General features: G+C 39.0%; 1 protein-coding gene across 6 annotated transcripts in view; it reads left to right on the forward strand.

The window, feature by feature from the left end:
* Positions 1 to 17,510, forward strand: part of LOC139951132 (cellular tumor antigen p53-like) — a 45,876-nt gene that overhangs the window by 22,724 nt on the left and 5,642 nt on the right. For all 6 annotated transcript variants that reach the window (XM_071949978.1, XM_071949983.1, XM_071949979.1 and 3 more), the window contains 9 exons: positions 1,981 to 2,117; positions 2,768 to 2,849; positions 4,393 to 4,570; positions 5,033 to 5,246; positions 5,521 to 5,639; positions 6,071 to 6,156; positions 6,829 to 6,950; positions 16,410 to 16,814; positions 17,164 to 17,257. In XM_071949978.1, coding sequence (XP_071806079.1) covers positions 1,981 to 2,117; positions 2,768 to 2,849; positions 4,393 to 4,570; positions 5,033 to 5,246; positions 5,521 to 5,639; positions 6,071 to 6,156; positions 6,829 to 6,950; positions 16,410 to 16,814; positions 17,164 to 17,257 — 1,437 coding nt within the window. The remainder of the gene's footprint in view (positions 1 to 1,980; positions 2,118 to 2,767; positions 2,850 to 4,392; positions 4,571 to 5,032; positions 5,247 to 5,520; positions 5,640 to 6,070; positions 6,157 to 6,828; positions 6,951 to 16,409; positions 16,815 to 17,163; positions 17,258 to 17,510) is intronic.

A 17,510-nucleotide genomic window follows, 5' to 3' on the forward strand; every position in this document is an offset into this window, starting at 1 on the left:
TTTAATAGTGATCTCTATCAAGAGAGTTTAGTGAATTCAGTAGTTCTCTGGACTCGACTGCTGTGTAAGCTAGTCTTCACTGACCCTGGGCGTTGTGTGCTACAACCAGTCAGTCAGAAGCAGAAACAGGAACTTTGACATCAGTGGACATCACAACAAAGGAATATAAAGCAGAATTGTGATTCGGGATTGTGAGAGTTTACACTTTATAAGCAGAATCTGTTTTCAACAGTGATCTCTATAAGAGAGTTTAGTGAATTCGGTGGTTCTCGGTACTCGACTGCTGTGGAAGTCTTTAGTTCATTGACCCTGTGCGTAACGTGTATAACCAGTCAGAAGCAGAAACAGGAACTTTGTTAAGAGGACATCACAACAAAGAAACACGAAACAGAATTGTGTTTCTGGGCCTAAGAGTGAACTCTTTATTATAAGCAGAACCTCGTCTTAACCGTGCTCTCTTCATAACGAGGGTTGACTACAGTCAGTATTAAGAACTCGGCTGCTGAACAAGTCTTCATATTATCACTGTTTTCTTGGAAAGATACATGTACTGTCAAATTTTGAGACTAAAAGCTTGAAAATGCTTAGCATAGATCCCACGTGCAATTGCATTTTATTGGTACCGGTAAGTGTGGTTACTTTGAAGCGGTTTGCAAGGTTGGTGTTTAAATTTAACTTTGGTAATTGTCGGTTTGAACAGCAATTCAGCTCTTGTCTACATAGATTACTTTAAGTTCGAGTCAGATAAATTCTTGTCTTTCATTTCAACTAAATTTATTATCTCCTTAATAACCTCTGATCACTTTAACACACTCTATTTTGTGAATTTTGTAAAGATTGTTAAAATGAGTTACAATGCTTAACCAGGGCTCAACATTACACTGGACCACAGGTCCAAGACCAGTCATTTTATTGTTTGGCTACTAGTCAGTAAATTCAAATCTGGAGAAGTCTGGTGGTCTTGTGTTTCAAAATTAAATGATCATGTGATGCCTCACTACAATGTATGGGTATGTTTAATTTAAAAACAAATTATATGTTCAAAAAATCACAGTGTTGATGTTTATGTCTACATATTGTTTCTCTAAACCCTGCCGTTTGTGGACCTCTTGTTTTCTGGTCCACACTTTTAATGCTTACCCAAACCTACCTGTAGAAATTGCAAACTGTCACTATTGAAGTACTCTGTGTAGGTAATCCGCATTCAGTTGTTGGCTGGCTCTCAAGGTCGTAGGTCAAATACTGATGAGTCATTCTGTTTTGACGAGGAAGAGAAATTTTTGACAGGTCTATGCGGTTACACCATGCGGTAATATCTACTGCTGTTTATAATGAACTCTTAATAAGCAAGCATTTATCCAGTTCTCTATTTTTGAAAACGGAGTAGATAAGGAAATCAGGAGTCTGCACAGAAGTGTCAGTGTCACACCTTATAAAAAATTGCTACATTTATTGCTTAGCAACACATCCATAAGTAGTGGATTTAATTGGTACTAGTGTAGGAGGTGTGTTCTGTCATCCTTGCTCTGTTCCTTCCTCCATGCTCTAAAACAGTTTGCAAGGTTGGTTATTTCATATGGCTTGTGTTCTACATGTAAGTATTTATGGTTTCAGAATGCACACTGTTGTACTTCATGTTTGGGTTGGTGCTGTAATTGTTGTAGAATTTTCAGGCCGGACGCGTCGTTTATGAAAGGGCAACGGCACCAAGGCGGTTTTCTCCTTGGTAAAGTGCACCTCTATGAGGAAATTATGAACTTTTATTGGAATGTTCGAGACGCATTGATGCAATGACCAAGGTCAATGTGGGCAATTGCCTTTTGAAGTACCACATGTCCCAATTTCATAAAGCTTTAGCGAATTTCTTTGCTAAGCAGAAAATGAGTGGAGCACAAGTTACAACAATGTAAAATCAAGACAGTCTTCCTTGTTCGTCAATAATTTAAAATAAACCATTTCTGATTTCTTTGTTTCTTCTAGACCCAGTCCTTCCAGCCGAATATGTTCCCGGAAAATGCTGTCCCTGGTCCAGCCCTTACTGACCACACAGAGTATCCAACAGAAGCAACAACTACCCCACCTCCAACTAATGCTGCAGCCCAAACCCTACCCAGCAAGTAAGTTACATTAAGTGTTGTATAAGCTTGGGCCATATTGATTTATTTTATTCACGATATATCGCCGACAATATATCGCGATATTCGATATAATCGCGATTAATGAAATTTGACATAATCAGTCTTAAAACTCCAAGTGAAAGTTGTAGAGAGACAGTCATAGCATAAGAGAGGTGTTCTAATGACCTATTCTTCTGGTTTTACTCCAAACCTATGGGGTGCAAGATGTCTCAGCTAGCAAATACATCGCGATATTTAATCGATATATCGATATATCGCGATATATCGCGATATATCGATATATAGCGATATTTCGATTAAAACCAAATCCATCCGATATCGAAATCGTTTCCAAGTTAATATCGCGATATTCGATTATATCGTGATATCGCCCAAGCTTAGTGTTGTAGCTACACAAATTTTAGTGGTGGTCTCTAAATCCAATTGTCTACCCTCGCAGGTACCCATTTATACCCGTGGGTGAAGAGAAGCAATTAAAGTAAGTATCTTGCTCTAGTGTCACGACTGGGACCCGAACCCACACCATAACTTGAATTCGATGCTCATATAACCACTCAGCCTTGACACCCTAATGAGGATTAACATTGACATGTAACTCATTTTGGAATTTCTCTTGTTCTCCTTTCTAGTGTCGACTATCCCGGCGAGTTCCATTTCGAAATCTACCTCGGTCAGCCGACCTCTACCGCTGCCAAAAGTGTCAGCTGGACCGTAAGTTAATTGAGCCTCGGAGTACACTTCTTAACAATATTGTTAAATTTGTTATGCTTTATTAAGCTTGATTTTAGGGGTTGAACAAAGAATTGACTAGAGTGGGATTCGAACCAACGACCTCCGGATTAACGTGCCGGCGCTCTACTAACTGAGCTATCTAGCCCTTTGTTGGCGGTGTCCCTATTTTGGCAATATCTTTGTTCGAGGGTGCCAGTCAGAAGCAATACAACCTTTAACTGCCGTGCAGCGAGGAATCACACCCAAATTACGATACAACCTGGGAAGCGGCAGCAAGGGGATCACCTTAAAGGGATGCGACTTTTTGATTTGGTTAGCTTAGCGGACGAACCTCGGTTTATCATTCCGATTCGTAGGTCCGGACCTCCGACAAATTGTAGCAATGTTGGACAAGATTTTCAAGGAACTCTGGTCACTCCAAAAATTGTTGTCCTTTCACACAGAGTACATTTTGTAAAATGTTACATCCATGCTACAATTTAGCAAGGCACCCTTGCTAAATTGCTCTTAAGTGTGGAAGGGGCTTTACTTATTCATGGAGAGAACCATGACTGTGTTTCAAATTTCTTGGAAGAAGAGCTGAGACTTGTTGAAACAAGGTGGTCACTGCTTTATATTTCCAATCCAAATCCCTACGCCTGGCATTCTGGACACAAGTATTATTATATGTTTATTTCAGGGACTGGACTGCGGGTTTCAAATTCATCGCGGTCATTGTATTTGTTACCATATCAACAAGAAGGCCACTATCATCTCAACATATTAGGTTTCAATGATGCTAGCTTTGAATACAAACCATATCGAGTTCCGTTCTTGTTTGATCACAGTGGATTTAGTTGAGATCAAAGAAATTCATAGGTAGGCCAGAGGAATCGAGTAATTTAAATAACCTGTTTTGAATTTTTTTGTTCTCTCTTTTTAACTCTGAATGCCATGAAAAGGTCAAAATTTCAAACACTCTGATGATAAAGCAAGTACGGAAATGGTTGAAAATATCTTAAATAAAGATGTTCAATAAAAATAGAAAGTGAGTTTTGAAAAAAATAGTTTTTCCTTGGTGTTCAAGAGAGCTTTAACTCTTCTCTTAAAAAATTAAGAAATTAAAAAAGAGAGACTTTTCCCCTGAGTTATATTGTCTTTAACCAGTTTCCCTTTTTTCATAATGTTTATAAGTCAAATTTCAAGGCTATTTTCTTGAACATGGACCCCTTGATTGACGTGCACAAAACTTACACTAACTTACTCTATTAAACAGCTATTTTTAAAAAGTCAACATGTACAGAAATTGACTCCAAAAATTGTGGTAATTATAAACATGTTTGCAAGTGATTAATTGTAGTCTAATGTATTTAAATATTGACGTCTGAAGTTTGCAACAATTAATTGGCATCAGTCAGTTGACTTGTGCTTAACAAAACTCGCTTTGCATTCGCAGAAAGTAAGAACCGGGCTTAATAAAACAAAAACAGTGCAAATAAAATTGAGTTTGGTTAAACCATGAATTCCTTTATTTTTCTTACAGTATTCCCCAAGTTTAAAGAAACTTTTTGTTGACAAAGACAAGGCGTGTCCGGTGATGTTCAAGACGTCTTCTGAACCTCCTCCTGGAAGCTATATAAGGGCCATGCCAATCTTTAAGAAACCTGAATATATTCAAGAGCAAGTCCGGAGGTGTCCAAACCATGCTGGACCCCCATCAGGTCAGTTTCCATCTGATTCTCCAGATCTCCTTCCCAAAATCCTCTGCGTTTGATTGATTTTGACAGATAAGATGGTTCGTCTGTTCATGTCTATAAGGTCATTAGAGTGCAGTTTGTACAGGTTTCATAAAATTGCTTTTGCATATATTGGAGCTCAGGAGCCTGGTAAATTTAGTTAATTGCTAAAACGTGGTCTGAAAAGTATTTTTTGGCAAACTTACCATTCATTTTCTAAATTGTATTCATTTATTTGTTGCTTTAAACTTTTAGACGCTATTTTAATTTAAGTACCTTTTGTGTTTGAAATTTCAAGTAATAACCTTATAGCACTGAGTCAAGGAATTGTGTCCCGAATTCGCCTAATATTAAGGCCACGTGATATATGGTTTTCAATTAATGCCAAATTAAAAAGCTTTGAAATATATTAATTCCTTATTCCTTATGCCTTATTACTTCCTCCAGAAGCATCGTCCCAGCACATCATCACCTGCTCGGAACCTTCGGCGATTTATAGCGAGGACAGTTCAACTGAAAGGTTGAGTGTCATAATGGAGTACAAGATGCCTCAGATTGGTACCGAGCACACTACCTACCTCCTCACCTTTAAGTGCTTTCTGTCTTGCGTCGGGGGTTTAAATAGACGACAGATCCAAACAGTCTTCACCCTAGAGAATAAGTAAGTCTTTTGTTTTTCTCCTGAAGACGAGCAGTGTATACTTTTTGAAACGTTGAGACCAAACCAGCTCTTTTCTGAAACAAAACTACCACAACGGTGATTTAATTGGTGGTGCGGAGGCCTAACAGGATATGGCCGAGATTGTAGCATTGGGTGAATGGCTTTCTTCTGTAAAGCTGACACTGTCACCACAGTTTGCATGGTTGATATATTTTGTATTGTTTACGATTCCCGATGACTTGAACCTTGCTTTATGTTTGTTCTAACCTCACAGTGGCCAAGTCCTGGGCCGGCAAGTCATTGATGTCAGGGTTTGTGCTTGCCCTGGGCGAGATCGGAAGGGTGAAGAAAAGCAACAGACAGACAAACAGGCAAAGAAACCATCCAAGAGAGGTGAGACTAACAGATTATTCAACTCTTACAAACACTGCCCATGCAATTAAGTACAACACAGCCTTACCTGACTACTGAGTGTCAACTATCAACAAGCGTTTCTTAGGGTCATGTCACACTAGGCAATTGACAGGCATTTGAATGTTAACTTCTTATTCTTAGGTCATAAGACATAGTTTGAAAAGTTATGACTGCTACCAAAGTGGTTTAGTAGCATGCACTGAAGGGCCCAATTTCATAGAGCTGTGTAAGCAGAAGTGAACAGGATACCAGTCACAAATTGTACCTTTGACATGGTATTTTGGCTGGTAACCCTATTCTGGTAAGCATATTTTGTTGTGCTTAGCTACTTTTTGCACTAAAGCAGCTCCTGTGACCGGCTCTTCCATTGCGGAGAAAATGATGGAATGTTTCATATTATTCTATTATAGGAAATAACAAGGTATCCCAGACCTTTAGTGTAACACAGATGGGAGGAAAGCGAAAGAAGCCAGACGAGGAGATATACTACATGGCTGTAAGTTCAATTAGATCATGTCTAGGAACTTAAAAAAAACTTGTTAATAGCTTTGCAGCAGAGATTCATTCATTTGTTTGGTTTTTCACTACCGTAACTTGACGTAACTGTTTCTGACATACATAGTGTGAGAGAGAGATGACTGCTTCTAGGTTTATAACGATAAAGGAGGAGGGGCAGGTATGTGTATGAAGGTTTCCACTACGGAAAGGAAATGTCAGGACTTTGTTTGTTTATTCATTGATGACTTTATGGGTTGTGCCTATCTGTGTCTGATGACAAGCAAAGTGCTTGAGAGAGATTGACCGCAAGTATCAGCCTCGGTGGATGATAAGATCGTGTTGGGATGACCTCTACAAGGGTCATGTTGGGATGACCTCTACAAGGGTCATGTTGGGATGACCTCTACAAGGGTCATGTTGGGATGACCTCTACAAGGGTCATGTTGGGATGACCTCTACAAGGGTCATGTTGGGATGACCTCTACAAGGGTCATCAGGCTAAGGGTCAACAGGCTTTCAGAGAAGGACTGTGTGTTTACTGTCAGTGTTTAACACCGTATGCAATGCTCGACACATACAGCTCTGCGTTGCACCCACTCAGTGGACATTCCTTTGTTTTATGCAAGTTCTTGAATTGGATTTTCGATGCTTTTTCTATTTCCGCTTACAGATTAAAGGGAGAACAAAGTATGAACTATTGATGAGGATCAAAGAATCCTTAGATCTGATGGAGTACGTGACCACTGACCAGAAGAATCAGTACAAGGCAGATCAGAGTCAGTTCCAACAACAGTAAGTACAATCATTTCACTATAAAGACACTGGACACCTTTGGTAAATGTCAAAAACCAGTATTATCACTTGGTGTATCCCAATGTATGAATAAAATAACAAATCTGTGAACGTTTGGACTCAATTGTCATCAAAGTTGCAAGAGAATAATGAAAGAAAAAAACACCATTGTTGCAGAAATTTGTGTAAGTCTTGTAATATTTGAGTGAGAAATCACTCTTTCTCAAAAACTACGTTACTTCAGAGGGAGCCGTTTCTCACAATGTTTGATACTATGGAATAGCTCTCCATTGCTCGTTACCAAGTTAGTTTTTATGCTAACAATCATTTTGAGTAATTACCAATAGTGTCCAGTGCCTTTAATAATCATTTCACTGATATCGCTTAAGGCTGATCAGACAGAGTTCCAACAACAGTAAGTGCAACCATTTCACTTGACAATCATTTCTCCGACATTGCTTTGTAACAACTTCAGTTTGCAGGGCTTGAAGTTAAGTCCAACCCATACCAATATAACTGGGAAAATGCTGAGCTCAATGGGTTTAAGGAATTGTCAGGTTGGCGAAGTGGTCTCTTTCCTCACCTTCCACCTCTAGGACCCCAGGTAATTTCTCGCGAGAGCGTACTCTGAGAATTGTGTTTTTACTCCCCATCTGATTGTGTGGCCTGAAATAATTCTCTTTGATTTTTTTCCCATAATATAAAACTGAAACTTGCTTCCTTGTCTTCTCCCTATGGTGTTCTTGGCTAGTAGAATGATTAAGTTACCTTTTTTTGAGAATTTTTGGCTTCACAACCGAGGTTAAAAAAATAATTAAATAGAGTAAAATAAATTTATAAATGGGGGACTTAAAGCACAAGGTGACAGGCAGGAGATATAGAGGCCTATCTGGCAAGTGTCCAAAATATATGTTCTGAGCATGTGCATATTTTCAAGAACAGGGACTGGATTGACCTGATACGTCTGCTGCCACCTAGTGCTCTGAAAGTCTCCCGTTGTCGTTGGTGTCTGCTTTGCATGCCCTCTCTATGTCAGCTATGGACATTATAGACGTGGGATGGATGTATTGCAACATGGCTGTTGGAGGTCTGCAACTCTGCTTGAAGGATTGTAGTCGTTTCCTAAAAAATGGGATGGATGTATCGCAACGTGGCTGTTGAAGGTCTGCCACTCTGCTCGAAGGATTGTAGTCGTTTCCTAAAAAAATGGGATGGATGTATCGCAACGTGGCTGTTGGAGGTCTGCCACTCTGCTCGAAGGATTGTAGTTGTTTCCTAAAACATGGGATGGATGTATCGCAACGTGGCTGTTGAAGGTCTGCCACTCTGCTCGAAGGATTGTAGTTGTTTCCTAAAACATGGGATGGATGTATCGCAACGTGGCTGTTGAAGGTCTGCCACTCTGCTCGAAGGATTGTAGTCGTTTCCTAAAACATGGGATGGATGTATCGCAACGTGGCTGTTGAAGGTCTGCCACTCTGCTCGAAGGATTGTAGTCGTTTCCTAAAACATGGGATGGATGTATCGCAACGTGGCTGTTGAAGGTCTGCCACTCTGCTCGAAGGATTGTAGTTGTTTCCTAAAACATGGGATGGATGTATCGCAACGTGGCTGTTGAAGGTCTGCCACTCTGCTCGAAGGATTGTAGTTGTTTCCTAAAACATGGGATGGATGTATCGCAACGTGGCTGCAGCCCTGCTGAAGGTGCTTGGATGATGTCTGGACTGTACTTGATTCTAAAACGTGGGAAGTAAACCACAGCTTTGGTCCAATGTGAGATTCAAACCAGATTCAATAAAAGTGTAATCCACTGTGAAGAAAGACCAACAAGGCCAGCAAGAATATGCTTACCAAGATTTCAAGATTCAACAAGGCTAACTGTCTTTCACAAAGGAATGGAAATTTGAGGAGAACTTGGTAAATCCATGTCAGCTAAAAAGGTTGATGACCTGATGGATGGCTGTACCTAGACAGAAGACTTCTTGAGTAGTTATCAGTCCATTACTTTAATCCCAGATTGGATCAAATTTCCCAAAGGATCGAGCGTTGTTTTCAAGGCCACCATAAAGAGCAGGAACCCTATACGTCTATTGCCATGCAGACCTAATGCTTCGTTTTTGAAAGGGCAAGGACACCAAGGCGTTTTCTCCTTGGTAAAGTGCACCTCTTTGAGGAAATGGTCAATTTCTATAGGAACAATACAAGGGCACCAAGGCAGTGCCAGGGGCAAGGAGGGAATTGCCTCTGTTGCCTCCTTGAAGTATGCATTTGGAGCTGTAAATTACTACGTATGTTGTATAAAATTCAATAAGATTTGACATGTGTTGAATATTATTTATAATGCTCTAAGGATATAAGTTATGTGCATGTTTTTTGCACAATGCTCAAAGCCACTCAACATGGCTCGTAACTCTAATAAAAGATGTAAGTTGTTCTGTTTGTTGAATGAATGATAATGAAGAATGATAATTATCAAGTGCCCCCCTGCAAGTTGAAAAAATAAACCCTGAGTTCCGTTTCCAACTCATTTTGTTTCTCTGCTTGTAATGTTCCAGGTTTCGTAAGGTGCTCAAAACCCTCCACCGGACGAAACCGGGACAGCAGATGAGCAGGGAAACAAAAATGACGGGCCAGGTAGTCTAGTGGGGGACCAGACAGCGAACACTAACACAAAACTTGCCCAAATTGATGGGTTAGAAGGGACAAAGACTTGGCAATCAGCAGGCTGGAAGAATGTAACAATAGCGACCCATGGAAGCTGCTTTGGAAAGACGGCGGTGATTTGAGATTGAAGCGGTCGATTGATTCAAAATCCTTATTTGTGAATAATGAAAAAGATGTCAAAGGTCAAGCTAGCACATGATAGGCCTGTATGCTTTGCTTTTGAAAGGGCAAGGGCACCAAGGCACTTTCTCCTTTGTAAAGGGCATCTTATGAGGACATTGTAAATTTCTACTGGAGCATTTCTAGGGCACCAAGGCAATGACCAGAGGGCATGGAGGCAATCGCCTTTGTTGCCTCCGTGAAGTATCAGTCATGACATGATGTTGAGGAATGTCTACGCATTTAGTCCTACTTGGCATTCAAGACGTCTGCATCATCCATGGCTGATTTTGGCTCTTGTAGAAATAAAGATGGATTTTTTTCTGCCTGTCGGAAAAAAGTGGCTGGAGATTACCTCAGTTGGAGTAGTCTGGTTATAGACTGACTGCTTGGGTTGTACCTATAGGAGTTGAGTCAGTCTTTAGACCGATCATACTGGCTTTGTGTCTGTCATGTAGTATACAGAGTTTGTATAGTTTCCAAGACAAACTTTCTGTTCTTCTCAGAAGAAATCAATGCGCATCTGTAAATGTTTGAGGCAACTTTACTAAGGATTTCCTAAAAGCTTGAGATTTTATCCTCTCTCCCATTGGAAAAACTTCCTATTTCACTACCTTTTTTTCCTCTCACGCATGCTGGGAAAGGAATAATTAAGCTTTATCTCAGGTGTTTTTACAAGTAGTTGATGATGAACATGAAAGCAAAAACAAATCAATGCGAACTTGTAAAATATTTGTGGTCGATACAGCTTAGATTTTGAAAGCAATGTCAGCACAAACTGTATAGTCCACTGTTGAGTGTGTGATTTATAAAAAAAAAAACAATAACCAAGTAAAAACGGAAAAGAAGTTTTATTTACTGACTTCATGCGATAAAACAGCTACAGCGAAATTATTCACTTGGTTTTGATAATGTGAAAATAGCTTTTGATTTTTCAGCAAAAAAAGGAAGGGATTTTTAAAAATGAAAATAGCTTTGAGAGTGAACAACCTCTGGAACGAGAGGGAAAGATTATATATTTTACACCTGATGATTTAAAAATAACTTTTTTTAAGTATTCATCATAAATGTTTTTAAGGATTTGGAGATTCATGTTTCAAGAGATTGTAAATAATTTGATTTTCCTTTCTGCCTCTAACTAAATCAATGCAATATGCATTCCCTTAAATTGAATTATCCCAAAGGTATTTATTTATGTTAATGACAACAATCAGGTATTTGATATGTCAAGATGAAGCCAGGACCCAATCTCATAAAGCTGTTTACCAGTAAGCAAATCTGTGTGATTATTGCACAGAAAAGATAGAGAAGCAGAAGTGTATTTCATAATCGATCGAAAGCTTTTACAGCACATGTAAAGAATGAGTTGGGCACCAGAAGCAACACTGTAAACCTAACAGAATGTTGGTTGGTAACCAGTTTCTGCAACACTTGTTTGTGCTTAGCAAGTTGTTATGCTTACAGTCTTTATGAAATTGGGTTACTTGTTTGGTTACTTTGGCCCTTTTTGTTAAAACCATGGCTTGGGCTTCGGCAGTTACTTTGAAAATTTGCGCATTTATAGAGTACATGGATGTTTACAGGCTGACGAAGCCAAAGTCTGAGCCTAAGTCGAGATTTACAAAAGGGCCATTGGTTTTAATGGAAGGAAGTGGCACTCATCGTCTACAGGCAAGGGTGAAAGTCTTAACGGTCCATCCAAATGTCAAGTTTTATATTAGCTATGATGGAGGAAGTCGACTGTTAGAGTCATGTCACATGAAGCAACTTACAGGCAACTGGTTCAGGCAATCTCCAAGTAGAAAATTAATTTGCATTTCAGTTTTCTCATTATTTTCTTGTGGATAGTAAGTGACGGCTAGAAGAGTGTCTTTTGTGCTGTCAAAGTCTTCCTTGTGTTTACAATGCAGTTGGTTGTTGCCAAGTTGCCTGAAAAAACTGCCCAGTGTGATCACACAAGGCAATTTACAGGCAACCAGTTCCAGGCAATATCCAAGAGGAAACACATTCACATTTTAATGTTCAAATAATGATCTTGTGAATCGTGGCAGTGTTTAAAAAATTACTGAAGGCTACCAAAGTGGTCCTGTAGCATGCACCAGAGTCGGTTGCCTCCAAGTTGCCTGTAAACGTTTACTTGTGGGACGAGGCTTTAACATGTCTAATGATACAATGGAGTGTATGAGGCATCGTCTAGATAAAAAGAAAGGTTCTATTTGCAAAGTTTTATACCACCAAATTTAAATTTGTAACAAAATATATATACAAAAATTAATTGAAGAAGGAAAATCGAATTTGACTTAAATGAAAGTGAGATCTGTATATTTGTATATAATTATAAATATGAGAATGTTACTGATATGCTGCTTTTGATAGTATAAGAAAGGAATTTCTTAAACTGTTTCTTATGTGCAACGCCTTCTCTCTATACCTCACACTGTTATATCTCAACTGCTCAGCTTAGCTTATTAACACACAACTGCTAAGCTGGGCTAAATTGCTAAGCATATTTTAGATCAAATTTGGCAGGGACCAGTTTGCAATTATTATTTGATATTTTGGCTGGCAATCTGTTAATGCTTATTGAAAAGTGCTTTGTAGTATTTCTTTTGCTAAGTAAACATTCAGAGACCATAGCGACTGCAAGCATCTTGTGTCAAAAATTTTCAAAGCGGCAATAAATGACTGTTTGAATTTACCTTCATTTACCTTATCCGAAAGGGGCAAATGTTCCCCAGCTTTTTTCCTGAAAAAAAAAATCGATCAATCAATTTCTGGGCACATTGGTAATGATAATGCAGAAACAAATGGACTCTGATGAAGGATTAAGGTTTTTTTCTTTTCTTAGCATGACAAATTATTGCTAAGCAGAAACAGGTCACCAGTGAAATGTTGACATGTTGTTAGAGCCTGGTTACCAGCCAAATGTTGACATGTTGTTAATGCCTGGTTACCAGCCATGTGTTGACATGTTGTTAATGCCTGGTTACCACTCTGGTTTATCGGCGTACATGTACGTAGAAACTATTGTAAAGCATTGCTGTACTAATGAAGTAGCGGTGACCACTCTGGTTTATCGGCGTAAATGTACGTACAAACTATTGTAAAGCATTGCTGTACTAATGAAGTAGCGGTTACCACTCTGGTTTATCGGCGTACATGTACGTAGAAACTATTGTAAAGCATTGCTGTACTAATGAAGTAGAGGTGACCACTCTGGTTTATCGGCGTACATGTACGTAGAAACTATTGTAAAGCATTGCTGTACTAATGAAGTAGCGGTTACCACTCTGGTTTATCGGCGTACATGTACGTACAAACTATTGTAAAGCATTGCTGTACTAATGAAGTAGCGGTTACCACTCTGGTTTATCGGCGTACATGTACGTAGAAACTATTGTAAAGCATTGCTGTACTAATGAAGTAGCGGTGACCACTCTGGTTTATCGGCGTACATGTACGTACAAACTATTGTAAAGCATTGCTGTACTAATGAAGTAGCGGTTACCACTCTGGTTTATCGGCGTACATGTACGTAGAAACTATTGTAAAGCATTGCTGTACTAATGAAGTAGCGGTTACCACTCTGGTTTATCGGCGTACATGTACGTAGAAACTATTGTAAAGCATTGCTGTACTAATGAAGTAGCGGTGACCACTCTGGTTTATCGGCGTACATGTACGTACAAACTATTGTAAAGCATTGCTGTACTAATGAAGTAGCGGTGACCACTCTGGTTTATCGGCGTACATGTACGTACAAACTATTGTAAAGCATTGCTGTACTAATGAAGTAGCGGTGACCACTCTGGTTTATCGGCGTACATGTACGTACAAACTATTGTAAAGCATTGCTGTACTAATGAAGTAGCGGTTACCACTCTGGTTTATCGGCGTACATGTACGTAGAAACTATTGTAAAGCATTGCTGTACTAATGAAGTAGCGGTTACCACTCTGGTTTATCGGCGTACATGTACGTACAAACTATTGTAAAGCATTGCTGTACTAATGAAGTAGCGGTGACCACTCTGGTTTATCGGCGTACATGTACGTACAAACTATTGTAAAGCATTGCTGTACTAATGAAGTAGCGGTGACCACTCTGGTTTATTGGCGTACATGTACGTAGAAACTATTGTAAAGCATTGCTGTACTAATGAAGTAGCGGTGACCACTCTGGTTTATCGGCGTACATGTACGTAGAAACTATTGTAAAGCGTTGCTGTACTAATGAAGTAGCGGTTACCACTCTGGTTTATCGGCGTACATGTACGTAGAAACTATTGTAAAGCGTTGCTATACCAATGAAGTAGTGTAGAACTTGTGGTCCATATATATGTACAAGCCGTCTAAGTCAGCAATGTTTATAGCTCACGCTTCTGTTTTATGGGAAATATATAAACCATAGAAACAAAATCAATGCTTAGGTCAATAATCGTGAATGTCTGCTGCCCTCTATGTTAGTTGTGTGGTGTTGTTTACATGTACGTGTACTTCATAACAGTACTAATGCATTATTTTCTACCAGCTTAAATAACCTCAGCTGTATATGTACATGTAATCAATGTATATCAACATTTTAAAATCCATGGTTGTATAGGTATAACACAATGGCTTCTGAAGCATTTTTAACAGCAGGTATATATGTATGGTACTTTAAACTGTTCGTTTCCAATCATTTAACCTTCGAGGGAAGACTCAGCTAGGGTCGAAATGTTAGGCTGTTAACTTTTTTTTTTTTGCTTCTAGTTTATTTGTTATTGTAAATATGTACCATAGAAAGGATAATGTTCAGCTGTAAATATCATTTCAGCTTCTATTTATTTTTGCTTTTATTTAACTACTCTTTGAATTTTATTTTTGCCAATCAATCTTGAATTGTCCGTCAAGTATAAAACAATGCTTGACTCTGAACCTGGCTACTAGGACCAAATTTTATGACAATTGATAGTCAGCGAGTTGAACGCACATTCTTTGCAAGATCTAGTCTGTATGTCATAATTTAATATATTTAAAATACATAAAGTGATGCCAATTAGTCCACTAACTCATCATTTTGTGGATTTACTAGAAGTTAGATGCAAATACTTTTGAATTTAATCATGTTAATAGATATTAATTTTGGTTTTACCTAAATACACTGATGTGTGTTAGCACTGTACACTTAGTACTTTCCCAACTTCTGTGAAAACTAAGTTAGATTTGAACCGTTGCAATTCTATGTGTCATACCACATAATAAATTTGCATCGCTGTCTCGCACCTCTATTTCTTTAAGTTTGTAGGCCTATTGATTGAGGGAGTTTGTAAAGCCTGTTATAATGCAACATTTTGCGAACTCAGTGGTTCACCTTTGACCTTTTAACTGTTTAACTATCTGTTACTATCTCTCAGTTGTCTCAGATCACTGTCGGGAATATCTCAATGACTGAAGGCTGAGTCACACTGCAGCGATAACGAAAACGAAAACGATAACGACGCAAAGAGAATGCATTCTATTGGTTGAATCGCTCCATGCAGAATACGCACACGCTCATTCAACCAATGGAATGCGTTATCTTTGCGCCGTTATCGTTTTCGTTATCGTTGCAGTGTGACTCAGCCTTAAGACCTCAGCATATAGAGTACCTTGATTGAGGTACATGAACAATAAGAATTTATTTGTATCTCATATTAGATATATGGTCCGATTGGGATACATGCATCTCCCGATCAAGGATCACTTGTTAACACTCCTCGATAGTCTGATGGTACCCTGTACTGAATGTTGGTTCCCTATAAATAGTGCACATATTGGCAGTAAATGTGGTATTGACATCACTCGCATACTCAACAAACTTGATGTGTATATATCTATATCTTTATCTATTCCTTAATAACGTGTGTGAAAATTAATTTGGTTTATATTGGAACAAAATATATTATGATGAAAGTTTGATTAAATAAAGCTCTGGTGTAAAAGAATCATTTACTTGTGTTTGATAATCAATCCTTTAAACATGTCCCCTTTGCTAATTATGGAGTGTTCCTTCAACCTAGGCAGCCGATGATTCTCACTTAGTCAATTAATCATTATTCTAGCCAAGAACCCCATGGAGAAATGGTAACAAAGGAAGTTTCAGTTATAGATGTTTGGAGTAAAACCCCAGTGAATTATTCCTTTGAAACCCTGGCAATCAGGTAGGGACTGATAACCCAATCCACTAGCGCCCCCGGTGGGATTCAAACCAGGTCAGAGAGGTTGAAGGCGAGGAAAGAAATCACTGCGCTAACATTAACTGCCAAATTTCTGGTCTTTCAACTTGAATGAAGATAATAATTCGGAGCTTTGCATGTTTTTATTCTCAAGCTCCAAATCCCATTGAGTTTCTTCTCAACTGGGATTTGTCCCTCGCCTTCTTAAACTGAACATCATCTTATCTTAATAAAAATAATATATTTGCTGTTGAGTTTCTTCTCAACTGGGATTTGTCCCTCACCTTCTTAAACTGAACATAATCTTATCTTAATAAAAACAATATATTCGCTGTTGTTTTCAGCTCAAATGCTTTGAATGAATTCATATAGTTTGGTTAACAGAAAGATGTAAATCAATTAATGAGTTCTCTTTACATTTCTATGTTTCCTGTTTACAGAATACCAAATATGCCCCGATTCAACTCCTACCCAAGCAACTCCTCCCAGCAACAGCCACAAGGTCCTTCTCCTCCTCAAATGCCTCCCCGTCTCAACAACCAGCCGTCCTTCCAGCGTCAAGTAACGGTCCCCACTTCTCTACTCGCTGCTCGGCAAGCTAACGGTCTCCAGCCCCAAGGCGTCCAGCCTCAAACAAACCACATCATGAGAGACCATTGTGATGGTCCCAACATGGAAGTTGACAACATAGTGTCCTCGCAGGAGATTTCCAGCAGTCAGATGTTTGGGAACCATGTATCACCTAAAGGTCAAAGGTCAGAGGATCTTGCTGGTACAGGCCAGGGGGTCATAGCAGAGACGGCTGGTACAAGTCAAGCTAATCATGTGGATTTAAGCGTTGAGACGTAAGTGCTTTACTAATGGTCTGATTTTTAGTGGTCTGTAATCTCAAAAATCTGGACATTTCCAATGAAATCTGAACAGTAAGCCGCTATGCACACAGCTGTTATTTCAATTGATAATAACTAGTTCTTATATAGCGCATTTCACAATAACATCTCAATGAGCTCTATATTAGTTCCCTGGTCTTTGGGCCAATAACACCCCGTTAATCTTTCTCCTCTCATTGGGGAGTATACAGCCCTGAGCTGCCGTGGCGCTCCAGTGGCTTTTTCAAACACAATATCAACCTCTACCCTCCCAGGTACCCATTTTATACCTATTTATTGATGATAAGTTGTTTTTTGTTTCAAGGTGGCTTTCCAACCTCGGGTGCTCCCAGTATTTGGAGATCTTCTCAAAACGAGGAATTCGTAGGATTGATCAACTGGAAGAGATGAATTTAGAGGTGAGTGCAGTCAATCAGAATCCCTCAGCTGTTATCCCTCGGCTGTCATCTGGGGTGCATTTTAACAGTTGTATCCAATAACGGTTTCAGTTAAAGTTAACTTTGGTTGATCACTGGCCATTGACCAAAACATTAGTTTTAGTTCTCAATTCAAATCTGTATATTCAAAAGTATTTATTTGTATCAATAAATTGCTCAGCTCAAAAAAGAAATTCAAGCAAAAGAAGAATTGTTCAGTATTTGTTGAAATTGC

This window comes from Asterias amurensis, chromosome 18, assembly GCF_032118995.1.
Source record: "Asterias amurensis chromosome 18, ASM3211899v1".
NCBI lineage: Eukaryota > Metazoa > Echinodermata > Asteroidea > Forcipulatida > Asteriidae > Asterias > Asterias amurensis.